General features: G+C 43.5%; 1 protein-coding gene across 5 annotated transcripts in view; it reads right to left on the bottom strand.

Annotated features, from left to right (window-relative positions):
* Window positions 1-27,158, bottom strand: part of Wdfy3 (WD repeat and FYVE domain containing 3) — a 242,562-nt gene that overhangs the window by 124,788 nt on the left and 90,616 nt on the right. For all 5 annotated transcript variants that reach the window (XM_087908832.1, XM_087908830.1, XM_087908829.1 and 2 more), the window contains 4 exons: window positions 26,316-26,526; window positions 14,323-14,446; window positions 6,904-7,013; window positions 2,541-2,702 (listed from right to left, as the gene is read on the bottom strand). In XM_087908832.1, the coding sequence (XP_087764958.1) occupies window positions 2,541-2,702; window positions 6,904-7,013; window positions 14,323-14,446; window positions 26,316-26,495 (576 nt within the window). In that variant the 5' untranslated portion in view covers window positions 26,496-26,526. The remainder of the gene's footprint in view (window positions 1-2,540; window positions 2,703-6,903; window positions 7,014-14,322; window positions 14,447-26,315; window positions 26,527-27,158) is intronic.

Below are 27,158 nucleotides of genomic sequence, written 5' to 3'. Positions count from 1 at the left end.
TGATTAGCAAACACTGGCACCTTCTCTACCAAAGGCCTGGAGGAACTTCTGGGTGCAGATTGCCCACTGATGTGTGCCTCTCTTGACCAAGCAAACACAGCAAGGCTAAGCTGATAAGGGGGATGCTGTCAGCTGTTTGATTCTACTTGTGAGGCTGCAATTAGAACAGATGCCATTTCTCTAATTCATAACAGAAAACAAACCAAAATAGTAAAAACTAGGAAATAAAATCCAAACCAAATCCCTGTTCACTGCTGAACCCTAAAATAACTAACTGGCTCTCAACTTTACTGCCAAGTGACTCTTGAAAATCATTTATCCTGACCCTGTCCCTGGGCCGGAGCTGCTGTCTACTGCTGCTCTCTCAACTCTCCTGCAGGGCTTCGCATCCAAGAGCAGTAGAGGCAGAACTGCTCACATCGACCAGGCAGCGAATGCCTGCGTGCAGCGGCACCAACTGCTAAGGTCCCAGGAAACCATCTGTCGTCATAGAATACAAACACGGAGATTTCCTCCAGCTTGATGCATTTAATAAACTCGTCTCCATTTTTTCCCTGAACAAAATGATAGACAGGGTGTCTACCCTGGGGTGAAGCAGTAAAACAAAGGAACTGACACGGCGAAAGAGCTCACAAGGTCCTTGCCATGGTTGGGTTACATGCATGACGTCAGCTCCCACAATGCAAAGCTGGAGTCTGAAGCTCTACGTTCCTTTGCACCTTAACACTTACCAACGGCTGTACATTACCAAGAGCCTCACACTGCACTATTTTAAGTCAACATCCATCCCTTTCAAACACTGGGCGTCAATCTCTTAAAGAACAGAGCACCGTTGCCTGCTTAGATGCTAGGATTAGAAAATCAGCTTTCACTTGCTGCTTACTTATGGTCTCAGCTATTTTTTTAAATGAAAAGATGTTACTGAAATAGGACCGCCACTCTTACGTGTCAAGATTAACCCACTACACTCATCAGCAAGGTCTCACAGAAACTTTAATTCCTACGTGATGCTTTTCTTCACTTAATCCTACAATTCTGCTCATCTGCCAATTGCCAATATAATTATTTTGGTGAAAAAGTTCTGATTAAACATTGATTTTCAAGTTACATGGGATGAAGTATTAAAGTTGAATACAAAAATATATGATTAATCAAGTATTCAAAAAAAATTTTTTTTTGAGACAGGGTTCCATGTAGCCTGAGACGGCTTTGAGCTCCACGGGGAACAGAGCTGATCTTGAAGACCTTCCTTCATGCTAGGATCACAGACGTGCGCTACCACCCCTAGTTACTGCAGCACTGGGGACTGACCCAGGACTTCCTACCTGATAGATGAACACTCAACCAACTTAGCCCCCTTATTAAGATAGCATTGTGTTTGATGATGGAAGTCTATTTTATAGCTGTCTTAGCGTCCCAGGCTCTATCCCTGCTGGAGTAACGCCTTCTCAAGGCAACCAGTCTTGCAGAGAAGAGAACCGGAGGCACACGGGCCACTAGCGTCTACACCCACGCTGCCCATGCGGCACAGACCCACAGTCCGCTAGTCTCTTGCTTCTCTCGCTAAGAAGACAGCGGCAACTTGCTATGTAAGTCTAGTCTGTGCTGAGCAGAGAACTACAGCTCAAACTGAAAAAGCCGTAGACACACACTTTTCACTCTGCAGATAAGAAAACTATATCCTCGCTTACACAGATTCAGAAACACAGATTCAATGGTGTGATTATTAGTGTATTAAGCACTGAAGTTTCTAAAAGCTTCATCAAATTCATAATCTTCAGCACAAGAAGTAGCAGAGTGTAGTGTTAGCTATACACACTGCTGTCAATGGACCTCTGGGCTCTAACCTAAGGCTTTTCTCCCACAGGAGACCGTGGGGTGCTATATGTGACGGTGCTTTAAAAAGGCCTTTTACCTTCATTTAACACGGTGCTATAAAAGAACAGTGGAAGTCATGGGAAGGGAATTTCCAAAGTTCAGAGGAGGGGCAGTAGATAGACAGGAGGAGGTGGCAGCAGCCAGTATAAATCACTATTTTCTAGGTTGAATATTTTTAAGCCTGGCAAATCCTATCTATAAATAGAAATTGCATAGCATTTTTTGTTATTATAAGACATTTCCCAAATCTCAATATGACAAACTCAGCAAAAAATTATTTCCTTAGCAATTTAATTTTAGAGACATCATTGATACTTCCCATGTATTTTAACAGCTGGACCTGCTGACAGAAACAAATGCACTAACACCTTCAAACATCCCCAGAAAGCATTTTCGTATTCCTTCTGCAAAAAAATGCAATTATGAGGAAAAGCCATACCATAATAAATGCTATGGAAAGTGAAAACGGGCAACCAAATATGGGGGTGCATTCCCATAATCCCAGCACCTGGGAGGCTGAGACAGGAGGCTGTGGTTTGTGGTCAGCCTGGCCTACAGTGAGAACCCGTGCTAGAACAACTAGAAGAAGACAAAACATACGTAAGAAATGCTCTAGTCATTTTACAGAGACAGAAACAACCTGCAAGGGAGCGCCCACTCACCTGCACAAAGACTTTCTGGAGCAGTCCGCGGCGCTCCGCTAGAGGTAGCTCACTCTGGGCACCTCCACCTGCCTCAGGCACATGTGGAAGGTCAAAGAACAGATACAGACATTTAACCAGGGTGGAAGGCACTGACATCGTTGTCATGCAGTCCACGGTTTTCTGGAAGACAAACCAACCGAAGTGAGTAGAGAGATGGAGTAATTGGAGCTGGGACAGCTAATGTCGCCACAAAGACGGATTGGGGCGCCATATACGAACCAAGCTCATTCCTGAATGCAGGGAAGATTTAAACACCGACTTCAAACTGAAAAACAGCCAATTTGCCATTTGGGCAAATCTGCTCTAATCAAATGATAAGAGTAGTTTGCTAGCAGTGAAGTAAGTTACTTATTAAATATCCTATTTATTTATTAAGCAGTTTGTTTCGCAGAACATAAACTTTAGGAGTTTAAGAAAAACACACAATTACCACAAATGGTATAACTATTTAATCTCTGGGCCTCTTCTCGCTCTCCTCTCTGTCTCTCCCACAAATGAAGGATAAAGATGGCAGCTAAAATACAACAGACACTAACAGTTAAGTTTGGTGGCATAGGCTGCAATGCTAGCTACTGAGGAGGTGGAGACAGGAGGATCCCAAGGTCAGAGTTTATCTGGACAACAAGGTAACCTTGAGGCCAGGCTAGTCAACTTAATCAGAGTCTGTCTCAAAAGAAAAACTAGAACAAGGGGGGGAGAAAACCTTAGGGATAGAATTCTTTCCTTGAAGACAAGAGGCTCTGAGTCCAATCCCAATACCGAAGAAATAAATGAATCAATCAGTAAATAGACTCACTGGCCACTAAATAGTGTACTGACATCTGTTTTACTACCACACGTATCTCTATTTCGTTGGGATGGTCTTGGGTAGGAAGGACATCTAAGAGACACACATGGCGTGTATCATTTTCAGAGATTTACAAACGAAATTATTGACAGTCTTTTAGGGATCATTTCAGTGTTGCTAAGAAGTATGGTATAATTATCAAAAAGTCCACGGTGCAGTGGGGCAGAAAGCTAGACTATAGTAGGGACTGGCAATATCTTCAATTCGCTTATTTACTTTCTCATCAGACATATTTATTGAGTATCTAGGGCAGAGGTCCTCAACATACGGCTCACGACTCCTTGGGAGGTTGAATGACCCTTTTCAGAGGGGTCGCCTAAGACCATTAGAAAACAAGAATATTTAAATTATGGTTCATGACAGTAGCAATGTTACTGTAATGAAGTAGCAAAGAAAATAATTTTGCGGTGGTGGTGGTGTAGTGGCATTTTATTTGTATTTTAATAAAGTTTGCCTGAAGATCAGAGAGTAAAGCAGCCTCACTGGTCAGTCTTACAGACACCTTTAATCCTAGTAGCCATACTACTTTGCCACAGAAACTGGGCAGTAGTGGTGCACACCCTTAATCCCAGCCTTAGAGAGAAACTGTAAGACAGGAGGAGACAGCTCTCACACAGTCTCATTCTGATTCCTCAGTCTTGCGATCCAGACTGAGGTCGAAGTAAGACCCAGTGGCTGGTTGCTTTGCTTTTCTGGTCTTCAGGTTGAACCCCAATTTCTGTCTCTGAGTTTTTATTAATCATGATGGAGGGAGGGTGGTCACCACAGCATGAGGAACTGTATTAAAGGGGCAGAGCATTAGGAAGGCCGAGAACCACTGGACTAGGGCATGTGAGACAACCCATGGAAAGCTGCAGACCAGGACTAGGAATCCCTCCCTTTCAAAGGATCATATGATTAGGACTATAACCAATGAAAGACCCCTAAGTTACTCTGATCTAAACCCTCAGTGATCATAGCAATACATGCAACCCAATATGAACGGGAAAAATCAACAGTGTCTGAAATGAAACAGATAATTACAAATAACTAAATAAGTTGGGGAAACACCACTTGAAGACACTTGGGATGTGAGAGCACATATCTGAAGAACTACAGAGTCCCAAATGGCAGATGCCGGAAAGCCACAATAAAGATGACTTTCTCATTAGTGGTCTACAAACAAAAGCTTCATAGGGTATGTCATTTACACCTCAGATTCAACACTGCATGGTCCTCACAAAGACAGCAATCGAGGCGAGGGTGCATGCTCAATAATCCACGAGAATGACCTCACACTCTAGCTTGACTCTTTTCTTTTTAACTGGTGGCAGATACCCAATGAAATATTACCAACAAACAAGAACAGAAACTGAATTCAGATCATTAGCCTGTAGCAGCACAGATCATAAACTAGCAGAGGCAGCCAGAGACAAGGGAACAGGGAAACCAATGCAGAAAGCCAACACGAGATGAAACGATCAGATATATTCCGGGGGGGGGGGGGGAGATGGAGAGGAGGGGGAGTTTCGAGAACAAGGCTTTAAAGGTCTGGCCCACTTCTGCATAGATATCACCATTCCCTGCAGACACGCTGCCTCCTTGGCTTTGGCTTGCGGCTTCTCAGCGCCACATGCCACCACGTAGCTAGCCTTCGTTCAAGTCTTTGTCATTTCTCCAAATTTCTCAAATCCCATTCTTTCCTCTAACCCTCAGCCTCACAATGTTCAGGGCACTTCTACTGTCGAGGAGCGACACGTGGCTCATCACCGTATTTTATGCTATGTTTTATCTGCCTCTTATATGTTGAGTCAGGACTACAGTCATCTTGCTATCACATTGGTGCCAGCAGAAAACGGCTCTCAAACAAAAACAGCAGCTCAAGGCATAATGCGCAATTTGCTTTTTAAATGCATCATTTTCCAGTCAAATTCTCACTAGCTTTCTCTTCCCATTATGCAAAGCAATATGGTTTCCCATTCTCATCTTATTACCGGCGGGTTTGAGGCACAACTTGGCATCCAAACTGTACTGCATTTGTCATCGTTTGAAGTGACTGAGGCTCCACTGGCTGTTTCTTTTCTTTTTTTTTTTTTTTGAGACTTGGTTTCATGGTGTAGCCCAGGCTGCCCCCTAACTCACAGGCTAGCCTAGGCTGGCCTCACATTTTTTCAACTTCCTGCCTCAGCCTCCTGATCATAGCTGTAGACTACCATGTCAGGCTCTTTTCTTAGTTGAAAAGCTAGCTATGCATTCATGGAGTCTAAGTTCATCTCCATCCAGTGATTTTTTTTTTTTTTTTTGTCGTGTTAGGTGTTACCCGCTAGGGCAGCCCTCTTACCATAAGGAGATCTTAATTTAGCATTTATAAAAAGTATTAGTAACTTTCAGAAATATTTCAATTAAAACAACACATAGGAAGTATTGATAACAATTATTTCATTTCAACGTTAATATTTAAATAGCATATAAGGATACTATACTTTAAATCAAATCTGGGTACTGTGGTATAGAGGCGTTTACAGCTATAGTTAATGACAGAAGGAATTGGGAATTCTGCTAGTCCTCAGGGCAGCCACAGACACTGACATGGTGGTCTATCTGAGCACTACCTGAAGGTTGTTATTTATGGTCACTGGCTGCCCCTGTGACCCAGGACTCAGGGGATGTCTGAGATGCAACACTTTCTAGGTTGAAATGTAAACAGTAAGTTTTGAAAATCAGGATAAGTTGGTGTGGCAGGTTCTCTAAGCATCTTCAGTGAGGGCAGACAAACCAGGAAGCTGCAGAGAACACGGGATGTTCCGAGGAAAAGTCCAAGCACCAAGTGCTCAGGCCGGTGAGCACTTTAAGACTGCAGTTGATAAAGGTACTCACTGTTTCTGCGGTGACTTTAGTAAGTGTCATTGTTAAGAACGTTGGGGTTTTCTAAGTTCACTGAGTTTAGACAACAGATACTGAACATTGGTTTTTCCCTCTAATTATACTCCAGATTTAGAAAACCAAAAAACCCTTCACATCCCAAGATGTCAAATACAAAACTAAGGTGTCCAAATGTCTCACTCATGAGTACATTCGACATGCCTCAGGTCAGATAATCAGGTAAAAACACATCCTTCTGAAACTCAAGATGTTAGCCTTCCTTACTTCTTATAAAAATCAGAAATACTCATAAATATTCTGTGTCTTTTTTTATTAGCTGAAGATATTATATGAGTGCATGTTCAAAGTCAGAATTTTTCTAATGTGAGTCACACACATGTTGGGTATGCCCACTGCTGGCTAGCTCCCTCGGCCACCAGTGGTCCATCTTGTTGCCTACGATGCTCCATAATGGTATATTTATATGTGTTGTAACGTGACGTAGATGGAAACACTGCTGTCATGAGAAGCACGGAAGCAGAATGTGCAGGACAGAAATGATTACTGCAGCATTGAAATCCCAAGACGGTACACTGCAGGGTTCCTTTACCAACACCATCACTGCGCGCTCACCTGACCAGAGGATGCCAGCAGGTTGATGGTTGTCAGCAGCATCCAGCCTCTACTGGCTTCTTCACTCTGATTGATCTCCAAGAACTGGACGATGGCCCGACTTGCAGCCTCTATAAAACCAAAGGGAAGCCAGTAAGCAGGGGGAAATCCCTTATAAACTTAAACAACCCATAAAACATATCAGGGAAAGCATTGTTTCCTAAGCACACATTTTATAATAGCATTATTTTGTAATCTATGAAAAAAAATAAAATGCAGTCTGTTCATGAATATTTGTGTGTGTGTCCATATACAATTATGAGGGAAGGCAATCTGAGGGCTGTAGCTGACGGTGTAAGAGGGAATAAAGCAGAAAAGGCGACTTTAAGACGGTGTGTGACACCGTGAGTCCAGGAAAAATGGTGATGAGAAGACAAAAGACACTGCCTGTGTCATTACACCCACACCCACAGGGCTACCTGACAGGCTCGCCTGGGGACGAAGAAACAGTAAGATATACGAGCATCCTCCACAGAATGGGAGAGTTAGAAGAATATCTAAAAGTCAATTTAGATGATTATGACTTTGGACTAGTGAAAATGGGACTGGCAGGAAGGCTCAGCAGCTAAAGGTGCCTGTTGATAAACGTGATGACCCGAATTCAATCAGCAAGATTCACCCTGAGGAAGGAGATAAATGACCCTCGCAAGTTGTCCCCTAATGTCTACCTGTGTACTATGGGCACATGCATAATACATCATAATAAATAAATTTTAAGAGAGCAATGAAAATGGAGAAATCTCTAGACATCCACTTAATTTTATCAGCGGTTTGCCAATTTTAAGATCTGGCATGAATAAAAACTGCCAGAAGTTCCCAGGGACTCCTGATGAGCTGGGCAAGACACCAGAGTGTACCTGGTGCACTTCATGGGGAAGCAGGAAGCTGACTAGAACTTGGCCGCTGAGGTTCACTGTTCTTCAGTGTAACACAGTCACACATGCCGGCTTAGATAGCTCAGCTCAAATTTTATATATGACGCTGTGCTGAACACATTTCATCTTCATGCACTTGCCCTTGAAGGCATATTTTAACAGAAAACATTAAATCATTGCTTTTACTGGGTCTGAACGGTATCAGCGGTGTTCACAATGCCCATGTTTTAGCTTACTCAGTTTTCACACAACTGGATGAGTTATTTCCTACCAATAAGCCTCTCCGGTAAAAATTTTAAATATGGAATAGATAAGTAATTTGCCAGTAGTAAACTCACATTTAAACCCAAGCTGTCCAGTCTGTGAAAAATAAGGAGAAATACTAAAGAGAGAGGGAGAGCGAGTGAGCTGGAGGGTTCTGCTGGTCAGTCACTTACGTAAGCATGAGGGCCCGAGTGGGCCTTCCAGAAGCCACGCGAAGAAGCAAAGAGAGTGTGTGAAGCTGTCCTCTGGACATGGGCTGGGCTCGTGAACTTAACTAACGCAGCTGCAATCCCCTGTACAAGGCCTGTATAAGACTGGGGCCTTCAACCTGGGGACTACGATGAGGGCTCGAATAAGTGTGTCATTTTCTTCACTAACACAGGCACAGCCCATTCACTAGAAAACAACACCTGCCTATGTTCAAGCAAGGATCCTTGTTCAATTCAGCAAGTCAGAAATGGTAGGCAAGAAAGCAGGAGAGGGCTTGCCGGAGGGGGGTCTCAGTGAGAGAAGACGGGGAAGAGAGGGAAGTAGGAAGGGGAAGCATTAAACTTCATACGTAAAGCAAAAGACTGCCAAAGAGTTAAAAAGAATAACAGCTGGGCTTGCAATATCAGGACTGGGGAAGCAGAGACAGGCAGATTCTTGGGGCTCACTAGCCAGCCCAGCCTACGGTGAGATCCAGGCCAACAAGAGACTGAGAGTACTTGTCCAAAAAAGGAAAAAAAATCAAACAAAACAACAACAAAAAACAAAAACAAACAAACAAACAGAAAAACAAACAACAGAGCAATATCTGAAGAACAAGCCCTAGGAAATGCACAGTAGCCCAGAGGAACCTAACATGTGAGATGCTATTGGTGGCCCAGTGACCATATTCCTATGCTTGTTAAGTTACAGTCCCTGGCCCTCTCCAGAGAACAAGAACCACAGGGACAGATTCCGTGCTAAGCCATGTCCACATGTGATCCTGGTCACTGACCCTGAGTGTGCAATCAGTAAGGATCCTGCCGAGGAGGTAGCCAGATCAGAGCACAGGAAAGATGTCAGGGTATCACCAAGATCCAACTTACTGTGGACAGCAGAGATTCTGTAACATTTAGGAAAGGGGAGTGACGTGGGAGTGTTGTTTGAAGCTCCCAAATTTGTGCCATTCTTATTACACAGAAAAGAAAAGAAATCAAAAAAGAAAAACTATCACTCAATGTAGTTTAGCAACCACAGTCTGAGAGCTCAGGTATAAACAGAAACTGTTACTTGCAAGGCTACAAAGGAGCCAACTGACACGAGCGAGAAACCATACACCTCTTCCCCTGAGAGCAATTAAACAGACACAAGGTAGACATGCTTCCAGGCAGCTGAAATTCTTGGCCAGAGCAGACCAGTCGTCTTCAGAATCGGGCAACTTTGATTTGAGACTGTGCATCTCCAGTCTCATCTGCAGCAGCTTTAGGAAATGACTTGTACTTTCATACTGATCGCATCTAGCGGCCTAATACATTGACATAATACCTGATAACAACACTGGTTATGGAAAGATTTGATTTATGTCTCCTATATTACTTACAGAGGAGAAAAAAAAAGATTTCTAAAGAACTAAATCAACTTTAAAACTCAAAGCATTGTCATTTTCCTAGAAGAGAGGACCAAAATCGAGAGACATGCACAGACTGGGAATATATCTGGGATGCTCACTATTAACTTAGAAAGTGGTCAAATAGGTTTTTCCATTACTATTCAAGACTGCCAGATACTATACAGGGTGCTAAGCTAAAACAAAAAAACGCACTTTTAATTTTTAACTATTAATACTTTTGGTTTACATTTATCTATACAATGATAAGCGTTTATACTTGAAAGGGTATGCAGTTTATTTTGTTTTTTAATTATTATTTCCGTCATTATGATTGCTATGTGTAGGAGCCCGTGTGCAAGGGCTTACACAGCATGAACAAGCAGCCAGAGGACAGCTCTGCGAAGCTGGTTCTCCTTCCACCACCGTCTCCACGCACTGAACGTATGTCTTTAGGCTCTTACCAACCAAGCCATCTTGTTGATCCTGTTTTTTGTTTGTTTATTTGTTTTTGAGACGTGTTCTCCTGCAGTCCAGACTAGCCCGCCTCACCTTATCCTTCTGCTTCGACCCCTCTGCCATGCCTGGCAATGGTGTGTTTTTTATATATTCTGTCTGACAGTGAACATTAATTCTTCATTATTTAAAAGGGCAAGGGGCGGAGGAACAAGCAATGTCCTAGCAGACACAGCTACATGCTCTGTGTGTCAATGTGCCAAATAAATAAAAAGTGAAAACCCAAAAGAACAAAGTCAGCAGAACCCTTCATGTGTCCTTTGAACACCTTTAACACTCACTTTTTGAGGAGGCAGGAAAGACCCAAGTATGAACAATATGGGGCAACTGGTACGTGGTTGGGTGGTATATATCTGAACAGACGTAAAGGTCTAGACAATTTGTGGCTGGCTGATATGAGGGATGTCCCAAACTTTGCTAATAGAATGAATTATCAGGGATGGAGAGAGAGCTTGGTGGATAATTGCATACACTGCTCTTGGAAGACTTGAGTTCAGTTCCCAGCACCCACCTCAAATGGCTCACAACTACCTGTGAACCTGTGACTCAAGTTCCAGGGCTTTAGTTTCTTCCGGTCCCCAAAGGCATCTGCACTCACATGCACACACCTGACACACCCACACACATATTAAAAATAATAGATCTTCAGCAACAACACGAATTAAATCCTCATACCATAAACAAATGTGGAAGAACTGTTTACTTTTACCTTCCGATTTCAATGTCATTTACAGTCAAGCAAAGGGATCCTCCACTCTTTAAGTGAGGAAGCAGCTCATGTAAACATATTTCATTTATGGCATCTTTAAGGCATTTTGTCTGGGTTGAGGCTGTAGCTCAGTGCAAAACCAAACTCCTTACTTCTGGTCACAAACATTGTGTTAGGATCTTTTAATTTCCATAAGATTTAACAAACGTAAGTTGAATGATGAGTTAAGGGTCCTAAATTTAATGAAAACACATTTTAGTTAACTCATCTCTTGAGCTACAATATGGGATGGACGTGTCAACTTTTTCAAGAGGAAAGGAAAAATGGAGTCAGTAGAGCTTAAATTAGGTCAAACAGGCAAACAATGTGCACAGCCTTTAGACAGATGCAGTTCCTGTCACACATAGAGAACTACAAGTGAGTTCCAAAGTCAACATCTAGAGCAACCAGAGCACGGAATGTGTTAATGACAAACATGAAATCCACCCATTCCCTCTGGGAAGCCCACTGAAAGCACGTGTCATTTCCAATTGTGCTTCAGGGTGGCAGCATGAGCTGTGCTTGCAGTATTATTATATTTATGTTATTGATGAAGAAACAAAGTCCTAAACAGCCCTGGCCCTCAAAAAAAAAAAGCCATTTGTAAATTAAGCTGGAAGACAGTATTAGACTTCACGGACTCTGTTCTTGCTTCTTTTTACCTACCGCGTGTGCACACCTGAGGTGCTGTGTTCTGAAATCCTTGGAGAACAGCACCACACACTGATTTTCTGTCTGGAAAGAAAGGCTGGGTTGTCTAATTGGAGTTTCACTACAAGTCACTAACACTGCTGTTGGAGAACTGTGACCATCACCAGCTTCTCCATCACTAGCATGGTGCCACTGCGAATGGCACCATTGCGTTTAGCTGTGGCCTCTTGCATACAGCAAAGTCATTTGCAATAAACTGAAGACATTACTGCACACAAGCGAGGAAGCAACACGCAAACGTGAAATCTTAGAAACTCTAAAGTTTAAGAATGTTAAATTTCAATATTAGATGGACTTACAAAACATGATAGCCATATACCTTAAAGTCCCTTAATAATAAGATGTCACAGTGGGGGAACAATGAAGGGCATCCTGAGATGCTCCATATCATTCCTGCAATGTCCCCTGAGGTTATAAATACTTCAGAATTAAAACTTAAAATATTTGCATAACTATTACTGTAATTAAGAGTGAGACACACTTTGTTTAAGACATCTGTCATCTCATCGAGAAGATTAGCTTGGGTATAAAATCTTCAGAACATAGCCCGGTGTCCTTCCGCAGACAGTCAAGGTGCTCCCAGGACAGAACAACGACAGGCACCTGTGAGAGCAGAGTTCGGGGCTGTCTTCTAATCTCGGGTGTCACTCAAGAGAGAAAGCGCAATGACAGCAGCAAACACGGGACAGAACTTCCCCCTGTCCGCCATCTGTCTACAGCCACACAGATCTCACACAACAAACCCTCGCTTCTGCTGTAGTTAACTAGATCCAGAGTGTGCACTACAAGGGGGTTCGATTCCACCCTGGGCGCAGGAGGGCATGAGGCCAGATAGGCTTACTGACCCTCTCATTAGACGTATTTCAGGTGCAAATGTAATCAAAGCCACCTTGGTTTTAAATATAAGTATTAATCCACTTACTGTATCACTGACCATGCATGGATTTAATCCTTAATTAAAGACATTATAATTGCCAGGCAGTGGTGGCACACACCTATAATCCCAGCACTCAGGAGGGAGAGGCAGGTGGATCTCTGTAAGTTTGAGGCCAGCCTAGTATACAGAGTGAGTTCCAGGACAGGTACCAAAGCTACAGAGAAACCCTGTCTCGAAAAACTGAAAAAAAGAAAAAAAGGACATTCTAATAACTCCAAGACTGTATAATGTGCATAATGGACCCGGGTTCAGTCAGACATCTCAGATTATGGTGCTTAACTCTATCTGCTGAGTGCCACTGCTGTGGTCTGAGCTGCCGAGCCAACTGTGATGCTACACACAGATGGGGCACCTGGGAAAAAACCAGGGTGAGACTGGGTTGTGAGAATAGGTCCCTCACGATGGGATGAGCACACACATTAGAAAAGTCCTGAGTTCAGAGTGAGAAGGCAGCTGTCTACACAGCGGAAAACCCACCAGCACGCAGGAATGAAGCAGAAGTGCACACATTGAAGGTCCCCAGCCTTCCTCCTTTCCCTGGTGCTGGCTTCCAAAACGCCAAGAGATATCATGTCTTTCAAGCAGAGTCTGAATAATTTTCCGAGAAATCCTTCTTTGATGAAGACACAAGTCACCAAGAGTATAACTCAACAAGACAACCTCACTCCGAACTCACGGAACCAGGTTCTGCCCCAAACCAAGACTTTTTGCTGGAAGGAGGGCTGATGCCATCCATGCTAAAAGACTGTCCCAGCTGACCCTGCCTCCTCGCCCTGGGCTCCTGTAGGATGACCTCACTGGCCAACACCTCCAAGGGCTGATTTTAGCCTGCACTCCCAGGTAATAGCTCATCACTGGGGGAGTCAGGCAGGAACGCAAGGCAGACAGCTGAAGCAAAAGCCATGGAGAAATGTTTTTCACTGGTTTATTCAACCTGCTTTCTCATACCATCCGAGACCACAGGCCCAGGGGTGGCACTGTGGCCAGTGGGTAGAGCCTCCCACATCCATCAGCAATCAAGAAAATGCCCCAAAGGCCTTAACTCTGTTTGTGGAGTGCCACACAGTGAGGGCATTTCTCAGCTGAGGCTCCTCATCTCACAGGACGGTACCTTGGTCAAACTGAAAAAACAACTAACTAGGACAGTTCTTAAGGTGCTTATGGTAAAACATGCACGCACGCGCACACACACACACACACACACACACACACACGCACACACGCACGCATGCACACGCAGCACTCATGAGGCTGAAAAACACAAGAATAGTTTGAAAGAATAAAAAATGTTTTGATTACAGAAATCATGAGCATTTTTCATCAAGGAAGCGTGACTTAACCAGGCTGAGATTTAGACAAACTGAGTAAGGACTGTCCTTCTGGGAGGAACACGGTAAGAACAGAAGCAAAAGCACGGTCAACTCTGCAGTCTCTAACAGCTCATTCTGATCAAAAGAAAGAAAAGGAACCAGGAATGGAGACAAGTACACACGTGACATCAGATCACAGACTGACCTTGCGCATCATGCCGCGGTTTAAGGATTTGTGTAGAGGATGCAGGGTGATGACAGGGTGGCAGTGGAGGGGTCAGTGGCCCCGCAGGGCAGTGCAGCAGGCAACAGTGACTGCGGTGAAAGGGGCTGTGGCTGAGGTCCATGTGCATGCAGCCAGACTGCCCCCTACTGCATTTCAGCAGCAAGTTTAGCGAGCTGCCATCCTCTACCTAGGTCTGCCCCTGACATGCCTCTGTAAATACCTGTTGATTTGTTTGATGCTCTCCTCCGAATCTCTGTCACCATTAGTCGCGAGACTTGCGTTGTGAACTGCAGAAGGTCAGAAAATTTTTCTGTCATAGTATTTGGTGGAGCATTTCCAAAAACCTGTAAATAAGAGAAGCATTTAGTGAGGCCCTGTCCCTTTGCCTGAAATGTGAAGCATTTACCGAAAGAGCACACCCGGCCACGAGTTCTCACACGTATGAATGGGTTAAGTATATGATTAACTAAGAAAGCTGAAAAGCACCACTAACAGACTTCTGAAAACATAACCATTCCCTACGAAAGCCTAAACTGAAAACTCAGAGAAAACTCAGGAAAGGGGGCGGTTTGCTGAGGGAAGACAGGTGCTCTCTGGGAAGATGCAGACACAGACCTACGCTGAGCAGAGAATTCCTTCATTTTATTTGATATTTCAGAATAAATTATAACCACAATCATTTTTAATTTAAGGCTATCTGAAAATGACAGAGATAAAGGAAAAAATAGAAGGTGCATAAATAAACTGGCTTTCTTAAAATTTTAGGATAAATGAACTTTATAATAATAATTCTTAAAAACTGTGTGGACTCAAAAGAGAAGGGATGAAACAGGATGGACCGCCATAAGAGAAGAAGTAGTATTTTAGTAACTATATGAATTGGCCAAATTTTTTAAAATGTTCTTTACAGCTTAAAGGGAATTCTGTCCTGTAAGCTGTCATAACACTACACTTCCCGTTTATAATGTGATATTTGCATCATTACTATTCAAACGTCTGCTATAAAGCCAGCAAGCATAATTTGCCCACATTCTTTCCCAAATGAACATCGCACTAGTCATTTTCAGGGGTGTTCCCTAAGTAAAGTTGGTTGTTTATATGCACATTGTCCTATAAGCAAGTACTACACAGACACTGTTAAAGGAAGACTGGGTACACTCAACTGTACCCCCAGCTGAGGAGCTGGGACGAGTGCCCAGAGCCCAAAGCCGGTCTGAACCACATAGTGTCTACTGTCTCAAAAACAAAAACAAAACAAACACCAACCAGCAAATAAAACACCAGAGCAACACAAAACTACAAACTCACCACCCAAAAAGAACTCAGTTAGTCAAAAGATAAAGCCTAGTGAACCGTACTCCGCCAAGTCCGCCATTCAGTCTCCCTAAGACCATCACAGATGGATGCTGTATGCAGTGGATGTCTTGGTATCTGTCAGGCATGTACAAAGTGGACTTCTCAGCATCTGCCATGCATGCATGCTATACGCATATAGACTTTTCAGTATTTGTCATACATGTATGCTACATGTATATAGACTTTTCAGTCTTTGTTATATACGTATGCTATATGCACTTGGTCTCGCCATCTGTCATACATGGATGCTGTGTGCATGTGGATTTCTCAATATCTGTCATACACACACAATGTGGCTTTCTCACCATCTGCCATACATGTAGGTTGTGTGCATGTGGACTTCTCAGTATCTATCTATCACACATAAATGTTGCAAGAATGTATGCACGTAGACTTTTCAGCACCTGTCATACATGTACTCATGTGGACTTCTCAGCACCTGTCATATGATGTGGGATTCTCCTCTGTATGCTGTGACTATGTTTTCTTACTATTGGTTATTAAAAAAAGCTGCTTTGGCCTGTGGCAGAGCAGAATGTAGCCAGGCTGGAGGAGCTAGAGAGAGAGTCGGCAGAGTCAAGAAGACGCCATATAACTGCCCAAGCAGCAAGAGGTAACAAACCATGAGTCTTGTCTTAAAATATAAAATAATACAATATAAGAGTTAGTTAATAAGAAGCCTGAGCTCATAGGTCAAACAGTGTTGTGACTAACATAGTTTCTGTGTGATTATTCAGGTCTGGGCAGCTGGGGAATGAATGAGCAGTCTCCGTTTACAGTCACACATGTATGCTGTATGCACTTGGACTTCTCAGTACAATAATAAAAGACTTTATTTCACAGAGTCTAGTAAAATATACAGAAAACCCCACAATATCATTTTAATATAGGATGTTTCCTACATCCTTATAAAGATACTGTTTCAAATGAAGCTGTAACTAATAACAAACCATTTTGCGCAGGTTGCTCAGGTCAAGGAATAATCTGTTCTGTCAATCTCACAGGAGGCTTTTTTATGCTTTCAAAGAACAAACTGTTTTTAAAGAATTCCTCAATTCTTTCCTACTACAGGTTTTTAAACTTAAAAATTAATTTATTCACATATAAGTGTTTTGTCTGCATTTCTGTTCATGCACTGTATGCATACACAGGTTTGCCTGGGGCCCAGGAGATCAGAAGATGGTCCCAGATGACCTTGAACTAGAATTACAGTCTGTTGTTTGCTGCCAGGTGGGACTGGGAACCAAACCTGTGACCCCTGCAAGAGCAGCCAGTGCTCAGTACCCGTCCCCTCCCCCCATCATGGCTCTTTGATAAACGTGTACTTTCAGTTAAATCTTTCGTCTGTTAAATAAGACCCATAGCTCTGGTTTTTTGTTTGTTTGTTTAGTTTTTGTATTTGGTGATACGTGGGTCTGAAGGTAAGTAACTGCCAAGTAACTTTTAGTAGCTGAGCTATATCAGCAGCAAGACCAATATTCCACAACAAACTCAAGAAAAGACAGAAATTCAGGTACCAACTAATGATTTTTGACCTCTAAATAGGGATAAATATGTAATTTTAAAATGCAGGTGTCTATAAATATTCCTGAGACACAGATTACATTGATGCATACTATACTCTGCTTGTAAGAATTAAGTGTTTCATTTATATGAGCGGAAGAAAATTTCTAAGTAAACAGCCACTTCTTCCAGTGTGAGAATGGAGGGATTCAAGCAGTCTTCATATAAGGCACACAAAACATTCTGAAAACACATCAAACTTGAATCTTATTGCTTTATTTCTATCACAAAATCTTTTCAAAAGATAAAAGGAGTGTTTTAGCTGCTAATCTGAAATGAACAAGCATGGCATCACATAAATGATATTAGCCTCAGGAAACAGCACTGCTCCTCACTCATTCATTCACAAAAACTTTCCGAATTCCTGCTGCATGCCCAGCAGTGGTCTAAGAGCTGGGAACTCACAGGTAAATGAAGACTAAATTCTAGGGTCCACCAAGTTCATATTCTAACTCAGATGACAAATGCTAAGGAAATTAACTTAAAATTCTAAAGACCCAGTTCACTCCTTAATACCACAGACACACACACTCACACACATACACATACACACACAAGAATAGCACAAAGACTATAAATTTTAAATTTATAGTTGTCTGATTTATGTCTATAATCCCATAGCCTCGGGAGCTCAGAACTCCAGAGAGATCCTGTTTCAGAAAGCAAAATACTGACTATTAAAATTAGGGGTTCAGCTCAGTGGTAGAGAATGAAGTTAGAAAATGAGTCACTGGGTTTTATCTCCAGCACTAAAAATATACAAAATAAAAATAATAAAATAAAAATTAATTTAAGGAGCTAGAGAGATGGTTCAGTAAGTCAAGAGCACTTGCTGTGCTGACAGAGGACACAGGAAACTCACTGTCACAACTCCAGCACCAGGGCACAGAATTAAAAAGAATACCCAGGCATGATAGCACACCCCATTAGTCCCAATGCTTGGGAGACAGAGGCAGATGATGCTTTGAGTTTGAGATGAATCTGGTGTACACAGTGAGTTTCAGGACAGTCAGATCTACATAGTGAGTCCCTGTTTTAAACAAACAAACAAAATCTTGAAAATGAAGATAACTATGTGGAATAGGGAAAGAGAGAGTGCCTAGTGTGGAGGAAGGCTTCTAGAAGCCAACCTGAGGCAATGACACAGACCCTAAGGATGGCGTTGTATAATGCTGCAGAGGGCAGAGCTGTGCATAAACCTCAAGTGCAAATGACATCATGGTGGTAGAGGGTGAAGAGGCCTGGCAGCCTGGACCAAGGCAAGATGGAGGAGCACGGCCAGTGAGATTTCAATCTGGGAAAGCTGAACAGATAAGGGCACGCAGAAGAAAGTGTGCTCTTTGTCACTGACATCAATGCTCCAACTATAAACACTAGTATGCTTCCCCAGGTACAGCTCCACCATGTAAATGTTTTTCGAAGAGAGCCTGGAACTTCAAGGCAGGAGATTTGGGTCTTCTCTCTCTCCCTATCTGCCTGTCTCTCTATTTCTCTCTCTCCTCTCCCTCCACGATTCCCTGCTGTGGATAATCCTCTCCACACTATGAAGATGTGTTGCTCTCATTGTTACTAAAAAGCTGATTGGCAGATGGCTAGGCAGGATTATTAGGGAGAAGGGCAGAGTGAGGGGGTCAGGAGACTCTCAAGCCAGACCCTCAAGAAACAACATGGGAAGTTTATAGATGAAGCAAATGAGACTCAGGGCAGCACACAGATGAAATGGGTTGATTTAAATTGTAAGAGCTGGCTGGTCACAGGCATTTACAATTAGTAAGTCTCTGTGTGGTTATTTGGGAAGCAGCTGGTGGGACAGAAAAGTTCACCTAGAATTCCCCTCCTATTAAGGGAGACACTTAGCACATTCAACTCAGGAAAGAAAAGTTGTATGATAAATTTGTGATATTTGTGATTCAGACTGTGGGTGAGAAGATAATTCTGAGGAACAAAAGCACCTTGAAACAATTCAATAATTAACTAGACTTAGAAACAAGGATTTACACTGTTTCTAGCACTGTTCAAATGTTTAACATGTCGTTAATGTCTCAAAAAACTATTACAGAGCAGGTGCTGGTAGCATCCTCCTTTGACAGTGAAGAGAATTAAGGGTGTGTGAAGTTAACCTCTGCCAAGATAGGAGCACAGGACCAGTCGGTGTGAGCCCAGAAGCATCCAGGATATTTTCTCTACTAAACTTCATCAGAGCTGATTCCTACAACGCTGCATACTGTCCTCCTTTGAGAGATGATTTGGTATTCCAAGCGTTATTTTTACAGGTTAATCATCTTCTAATGTTAGCAGTGTTACGAATCAAAGCCAGGGTCTCACACTTGTGAGGGGGATGCTAGTCCCTTAGCCCCTTTAAAAGGCAAATTTTTAATATCTACCTAATAAGTACTGAAAAATTTCCTAGAACTTGAACTAAATAGTTTTGGCATATTCAGAGAAAAGAAACATTGTGCTATTTAACAGTGTTTATAAAATAGGAGCCCAGTCTGTTATTATTATTATTGAATGATATCATTAAATAAAAACAGATATGACTAATAAAAGAAGTTAGGGCATACACAGGATCTTTTGTTTCTTGAATATGTCACCATCTAAAATTGTTAAATACTGACTCCCATTAGCCCTTAAATGAGTTGCTATAGATATAAAATGCAACAAAACAGACCATCTGCTTGAATTTTGGTCTTTCTCTGACCTGGATCTAAACGTATGTGTCCCTGTCTAATGCCAACAATTTTAAAGCAAAGGTCACTTGAGGGATTTGTGCACTGCCTTCAACTTGGATACTTCTCAAAAATAAACTAAAAATGATTTCAAAAGCAAGTGGAATTTCTTAAGGATCAGGTTCATAAATATTAATTTCAAAATAAGAGGAAGATATACTGTGATAATTAATAGAGCCATTTTATAGAATTTCAGACAATGGAAACCTATTCATTTTGCAAAACTTAATCCCAGTGTTTCCTCTGTGACATTTTGTTCTTGGACATAAAGATTATTTTTTAGATTGCCAAATAAGTTTATTCCTTTGTTCTCAGACTTCCCGTGATCTTGAGGGCTGAGATGGGACAGCAGCAGCTGCCCTGCAGGACTGTGATGGAGCTCATGGGCAGAATTTCAAGCCTTGTTGGCCATAATGCCATATTGAGCCTTTTATTCACCAACAATACTTCCTGTTAGTGGAGAATGTTCTCGCACATGGACAAACATTAAACAAACTCCCAATTTGTAGATTTGATGGAAATGGTAATTTTTGCTTGTCAGTGTTCACACAATGAGTATAATTTGTACATATTTTAACTGGTCATAATGGTATGAAATAACATCCAATCTTTTCATTACTTGGGAATTTCCTAGGAAGGTAAATGTAACTCCTCTGTGGTAGAGCACTTGCCCAAGCATGTAGGAGGCCTGCCCTTCCAAACCCACAGCAAACAAAGCCAGGGTGGGTGTGTAGGTCAATAGAGCCCACACTGGAAGTTTTACAACTACATAGAGATACACAGGGTTGTTGTGGAATATTCCTTTACACTATTTAAAGCTATGTCATGCTGATTGGTTTGATAAAGATCTGAATAGTCAATAGCTAGGCAGAATTTAGAGTCAGAGAGAATGCTGGGAAGTAGGCAGAGCTGCTACTCGGATGCGGAGGAAGCACAACATGTAGGAGATGAGGTAACGAGCCATGGGCCACGTATGTGGAAATGGTTTAAGGTATAGCAGTTAGTTAGAAACAAGCCTAAGCTATCAGCCGAGCTTTCACCATTAATGAGAAGTCTCTGTGTGGTTATTTAGGAGCTGGCAGGCAGGATAGAGGAGAACGCGCAACAGAGGTGGGTGGGTGGGCACTGAACCAAGGATGGGGACATACAGCCCAGCGGCAGAGCACACGCACACACGCACGAGAGAGAGAGAGAGAGAGAGAGAGAGAGAGAGAGAGAGAATACTAAACTTCTGAAGGTCAAATTATTCATTATAAAGAAGGGACTGTATGTAGCAACACTTCTAATCAGCTAATTAAAAGCTGTCAATGTAAAACATTTAATACTAGTTAATAATACTTCTTTACAATAACACAGACATAACAAAATTAAACCGAAAAATAAAAACAGAGAATAATCTGTCTTGGATCCACTTTGAAAACAAGCAAGCAAGCAAAGACTTTTAAGACTCATGGGCTAAGACTCAGTTCAGGGACTACAGAAGCTTAACTGTTGAAGTGTGTGTGTGTGTGTGTGTGTGTGTGTCCGTACATGTGTCTGTGTGTCTGTGTGTGTCTGTATGTGTGTGTGCCTTTGTGTCAGTGTGTGTCTGCATGTGTCTGTGTGTGCTTATGTGTGTCTGTGTGTGTGTCAGTGTGTCTGTACGTGTGTGTATGTGTGTCTGTATGTGTGTGTATGCCTCTGTGTGTGTCAGTGTGTCTGAACGTGTGTGTGTGTGTCTGTATGTGTGTGTGTGCCTCTGTGTATATGTGTGTGTGTCTGTATGCGTCTGTGTGTGTGTTGGTGGGGGGAGATGACACAGACATAGCCAGGTATCACTTAAGAGGTCACACTGAGAGCTGAGTGTGAACTGGACAAGAGCTCAGGGTAGACCACTAGAAGGCACTGAATTCCAACCGAAGGAACCGCACTAGAAGAGCTGAAAGCCGTTCTTGCCGCTGTTTTAGACACTATCGCTCCTTGGAAATATTCATAGTCTGAAAGAATCATCTTGAGCTAACCATAGCCATGATTTTCTTTTTAAGCCAACTATGAAGCAGGAAAACAGCAAGCACACTCTACAACTGGTTCCAATATAACCAACGACTTTCTGAACAGGGCTTGGTTCATAGCCAATTGCAGCTCCCATTTTAAAAATGGCTGTTTTCACCACTGTCCTTTCTCTCCTTGTGTTCATGCTACGGCCTCTTCCTGCATCGTTCTTGCTCCTCCCTCATCACACTGATATTCTGAAAAGGTCAGTTCTCCTTAGTTCCCTACACAGTCCACTTCAGACCCAAAGGACCCTTCCGCCAATGAGAACATGAACACCGAGCAAGACCTTAGCCAACACTACTGGACCAACATTCACAGCAGCAAAATCTGTCTCCCACATGAGCTCAGTGCCTCCTCCTGCCCAGGGCTTACTCATCCACCTGTAATTCGACACTACGCTCTCTCCTTCTTTGATCTAATTGTATACTATCTTTGAAAATTTACAAATTTCGCCCTTTATGAGTTTTTTTTCTTTTCTTATGAGCAAGACTGAGTCTTGTAATCTTCACAAACAGTAAACTTCAGTAAATGTACCAAACTAACTATCCCTATGTGCTGGCTGATTTTTGCCTGCTTGATACAAACTGTGGTCATCTAGAAAGAGGAAACCTCAGCTGAGGAGTTGTCTCCATTGGAGTGGTTGCTGAACAAGTCTGTGGGTGTTTTCTTAATAAATAATCGATGTGGGAGGGCCCAGCCCACTGTGGGTGGTGCCACCGCTGGGCATAAGAAAGCAGGCTGAACATGCCAGTTAGCGCCACACTGTGGCTCCTCTTTCTGTTCCTGTGTGAGTCTCTCCAGATTCCCTCAATGACTGACTCGTGATTGAGACATAGAAACCAAATAAACCCTTTCCTTTGCTTCTCTAGCGAGACTCAGCAAGCCCTTGCCAGACTGTCAGCACCTCTGCTGTCCAGACTCAACTTCTTCCTTACAAAAACTCCCTAACCTTGCACATTTTGTTACAGCAACACCAGATTAACAGAACTTCTACCAATTTCTTTTGTTCTAATTTCTTTCAAATTTATTCCTGGTGTGTTCTTTCCATGCCCTATTCAACTCCACAACTCACCGAATCATAGTTCCACCAGGCACTGTTTGATTAGGTCACCCTGGTTAGTCTCTGGGCACACTGTGAGGGCTGTCTGGTTAGTCTGGGGCACAATGTGAGGGCTGTCTGGTTAGTCTGAGGCACACTGTGACGGCTGTCTGGTTAGGTTAGTCTCTGAGCACTGTGAGAGTTCTCTGGGTAGGCTAACCTCTGGGCATGTCTGAGAGGGATTATCTAGTTTATAGTAACTGAGGTAGAACTCTCACTTTAACTAAGAGGCATGGGATGAGATCACATGGGAAAGTGATCTGAACATTGAGTATTCATTACCCTCTGCTTCCTGCCTGCAGATACCACGTGACCAGCTGCCTCTATCTGCTACCATGCCTTCCTCACCATGACAGCCTGTGACTTCAAACTGTGATCCAAAGTGAACCCTAAGTTACACTGATCACGAAAGTCACCGCAGTAAAAAGAAAAGCAACCACAGGTAGATAATCTTATTCTCATTTTACTGCCCAGAAAAGGAAGGTGATCGCACCTCTCCAGTCAAGGAAACAACCGAGGCTGACAGTATATATGAGGACAGGGAGTGGGATGGAAAAATCGAGAGGTTAGGTGGAAGTCTGTGTATGGAATAGGAACTATCAACCTCATCTCACAGTGTGGCTATAAGACAACACTGGTGTCGTGCTTACAAAGACCCCTGCCTCCCGAGAGAGCAGCATCCAGGAAACAATCCCTATGGGTAGTGTTAGGAATTTTCCTAACACGAGCTCTCTGCCAATGCAAAAATCCCAATCAAGCCAAATCACAAGCCAAATTAAAAATATCCAGGTTAAATGGACTCCTTGTGGTCTGAGGACATGGCTGAGTTACCTAGCTTGTGTAGTTGAGATGTCATACCTGTAAATCCCGGTCTCTGGCCTCCAAAAACCAGAGACCTGTGCTCACCAAGCCTTGATCCCTCCCTGGAGGAGGCTCAAGACAGCCCACGTCCTCGGACCACAAGGAGTCCTGTTTCTCTACACTCGTAATTTCCAAGGTATTTTCAGTGTCTCAACCTTAAATATCAGCACAGTTAGGAGAAAAGGACAATTTCCAGAAGATATGTTCCAGAGAAAATGATACAGAAATGGAGAAAGATAGTGAGTCAGAAACTCGGGAGGGAGAAGAGGACGGGAGACAGAGTGGGAGAGAGAGGGCAAGAGGAGCCAGAGTAGGGGGGATGGAAGGAGAGCTGGGGGAGATGTGTTAGAGAGATGGGGCAGAGGGAGAGTCAAGAGGAAGAAGGAATGGGAGAGAGAGAGAAAAGAGAGGGGAGCCAGAAACGGGGTAGAGAGACAAGGGAGAAAAGAGTCAGAAGGGGATGGAGAGAGAAAGAGAAAGAGGGGGGTGAGGACGGAGGAGAAAGAGAAAGAGGGGGTGAGGACGGAGGAGAAAGAGAAAGGGGGTGAGGACGGAGGAGAAAGAGAAAGAGGGGGGTGAGGACGGAGGAGAAAGAGAAAGAGGGGGTGAGGACGGAGGAGAAAGAGAAAGGGGATGAGGACGGAGGAGAAAGAGAAAGAGGGGGGTGAGGACGGAGGAGAAAGAGAAAGGGGGGGGTGAGGATGGAGGAGAAAGAGAAAGAGGGGGTGAGGATGGAGGAGAAAGAAAAAGAGGGGTGAGGATGGAGAGAGAGAGAGAAAGAGGGGGTGAAGACGGAGGAGAAAGAGAAAGGGGGTGAGGATGGAGGAGAAAGAGAAAGAGGGGTGAGGATGGAGAGAGAGAGAGAAAGAAGGGGGTGAGGACGGAGGAGAAAGAGAAAGGGGGGGTGAGGATGGAGGAGAAAGAGAAAGAGGGGGTGAGGATGGAGAGAGAGAGAGAAAGAGGGGGTGAGGACAGAGGAGAAAGAGAAAGAGGGGTTGAGGATGGAGGAGTGTTAGGAGCCGCCAGGATGTCGCCTTGGCGAGATAATGACAGTGGTCCTACAGCCTGGAGGTATACAAATCCTTTGTTGCTGCTGCTGCTGCTGCTGCTGCTGCTGTGGCCTTGGGTCCTAGCAGAATGGCATCAACTAATCAGCATTCGAGCCTCTCACCCTAGAAAAGCGGCTGCCTTTGGGTTTTTTCGCTCTCTCTCGTCATCCCTTTTCCCCATTCCCCTTTTTAATCAAGTGGCTCCAATAAATTGTGATTAAGAAGGATTCTTGGTTTTGTGATCATTCCTTCTTGCTGGACAAGGAGTGCATGTCACAGAGGAGAAAGCGTAAGAGGGGGGTAAGGATGGAGGAGAAAGAAACTAAAGAGATTTTGACACTAGGGAACGAGTTTGAACTAGTGAAGGAACAAAGGTGATGCACCCCAAGACCCACCTTTGCATTACAGGGACCCTTCAACCAGTGGCCAGTCGCTAAGAACAGTTTAGGCACAACTGCACGGAGATGGAGAGAGTTGAGCGTGTGAAGTAGGGGATTGCCTATGTTGTGGTTGGGAGAGAGTTGAGCGTGTGAAGCAGGGGGATTGCCTATGTTGTGGTTGGGAGAGAGTTGAGTGTGTGAAGCAGGGGATTGTCTATGTTGTGGTTGGGAGAGAGTTGAGCGTGTGAAGCAGGGGATTGCCTATGTTGTGGTTGGGAGGAGCAGGAAGCAAATTCTCACTTCTTAGGAGGAAGTCCATTAGAAAGGGACAATGGGGAAGAGCAGGGGAAGGTCAGAGTTAAGAGCTTCGGGGGCAGCCACATCTGGTGGACAGCAGCAGGATCTGCAAGACTGCTGAGCCATTAGACATCTCAGGCTACACACTGCAACCCTTGATCAATACCAAATGGCATGTTAAAAAGCTGCAACAACATCGCTACATGCAAGAATAGAAATGCACAAAAGGACCCAGTCTCCTTCGTTCACCGTAGCCAATAACTATCCGCTTACGATGTGTGTCAGAAAGCCAGCTGACCAGTGCTAACTGTGATGCCTTTTTTCTCTGAGATGCTCTGACAATGTAACCCTGGCAGGCTGGCTGGAATTCGCTCTGTAGACCACGCCTGTCTAGAACCCACAGAGATCCGACTACCTTTGCACCCTGAGTGCCGGGGTTAAAGGCCGCACCGGTGTGTCCACATGTGACACTTGGAAGCCCATTCAAATGGCTTGGCAATCACACAAGAGAATAGCACAATGACAACTGACAATCTTCCCCCTTCTGAAACTGAGCGAGTGCCTCCCGTTTCCACCTCAGGGCTGAGGGGGACTAAGTCAGCACAGTGTACTCTCAGGGCTGAGGAGGACTAAGTCAGCACAGTGTACTCTGCCAGCCTCAGTCTCTCACTACAGAATGTAGAGCGAAACCAAAGTTCTGGAGCTGTGGATGCCTGCAGTCTGCTCAGTCTCCCAGGTGAGAGAAAGAAGACACATGCTGTCATCTACCGTGACTTTCTGCCAACCTTAAGATTTCCACGGCACCAGCAGCCCTGGAAGGCCTGTGTTCGGCCGGCTGGACTCACCCTGTTGAACACGGGCAGCATCATGTACAGCTTCTCTTCCTGCTCTTTCTGGGTCATGTGCCTCGGAGGATGGCACAGCTCGCTGAAGAGGCGGCGGAGGTGCATCAGGCCCAAGGCGTTGTCTTGCGGACTGCACTCCTCCTGCCGAGGCCGCCCCATGATCCTCTTCACCATGTTCATCTTGGCTGGTGGGTGAAGCACGCTTCTGTTTCTGCAGGAACATGTTAAGACACGAGCAGTTAGCATGGCCCTGCCTTGCCTCTGTCAAGCAAGCCTATGAGAACTTTAAACAGTCCGAAGACTATTTGTCCCACGTCTGTCTGTCTGCTTTAAATGCTGAGCTACGGCTGATAAACCTCTCAGAACAGCCCTATGGACCAGCAATCTCAACCTCCTACTGGTTCCCAATTTATATAGGGTATAATGGGCAAGTCAAAAATGCTTGCCATTCATTTAGCATCAAGTTCAAATTGTAAGAAGGGGATCACAAACCTTACTGCTATGAGGCTTAATAGTCAAGTATATATATAAAAAAAATCAGTGACCCCCAAACTCAAAACATCTAAAATAAAGCCCAAAAGAAACAAACTCCACAAATTTTCTAGTTTTAATTTTAAAATGCTTGGATGTGAAGGATTTTGAGCATGTGATGAACAATTTGTTAGTCTGAAAATATATAAATTAGATTGAATGATATTTCTTAAGTGTTATAAATATAGAAAGACTGATCATAGAACTAAAGATCACTTTCTTGAACTGTGATTGGAAACCTTTGTGACGTCTTGTTAGCTGGTGACAGTGATGGACATTTTCTAGGGGAAGCAGCAGAGAAGCCAAGGGATT

Source organism: Myodes glareolus, chromosome 8 (assembly GCF_982192425.1).
Source record: "Myodes glareolus chromosome 8, mMyoGla1.1, whole genome shotgun sequence".
Classification (NCBI taxonomy): Eukaryota; Metazoa; Chordata; class Mammalia; order Rodentia; family Cricetidae; genus Myodes; species Myodes glareolus.
Note: the sequence above shows the minus strand (reverse complement) of the source record. Positions and strands in the feature narration are given on the sequence as shown.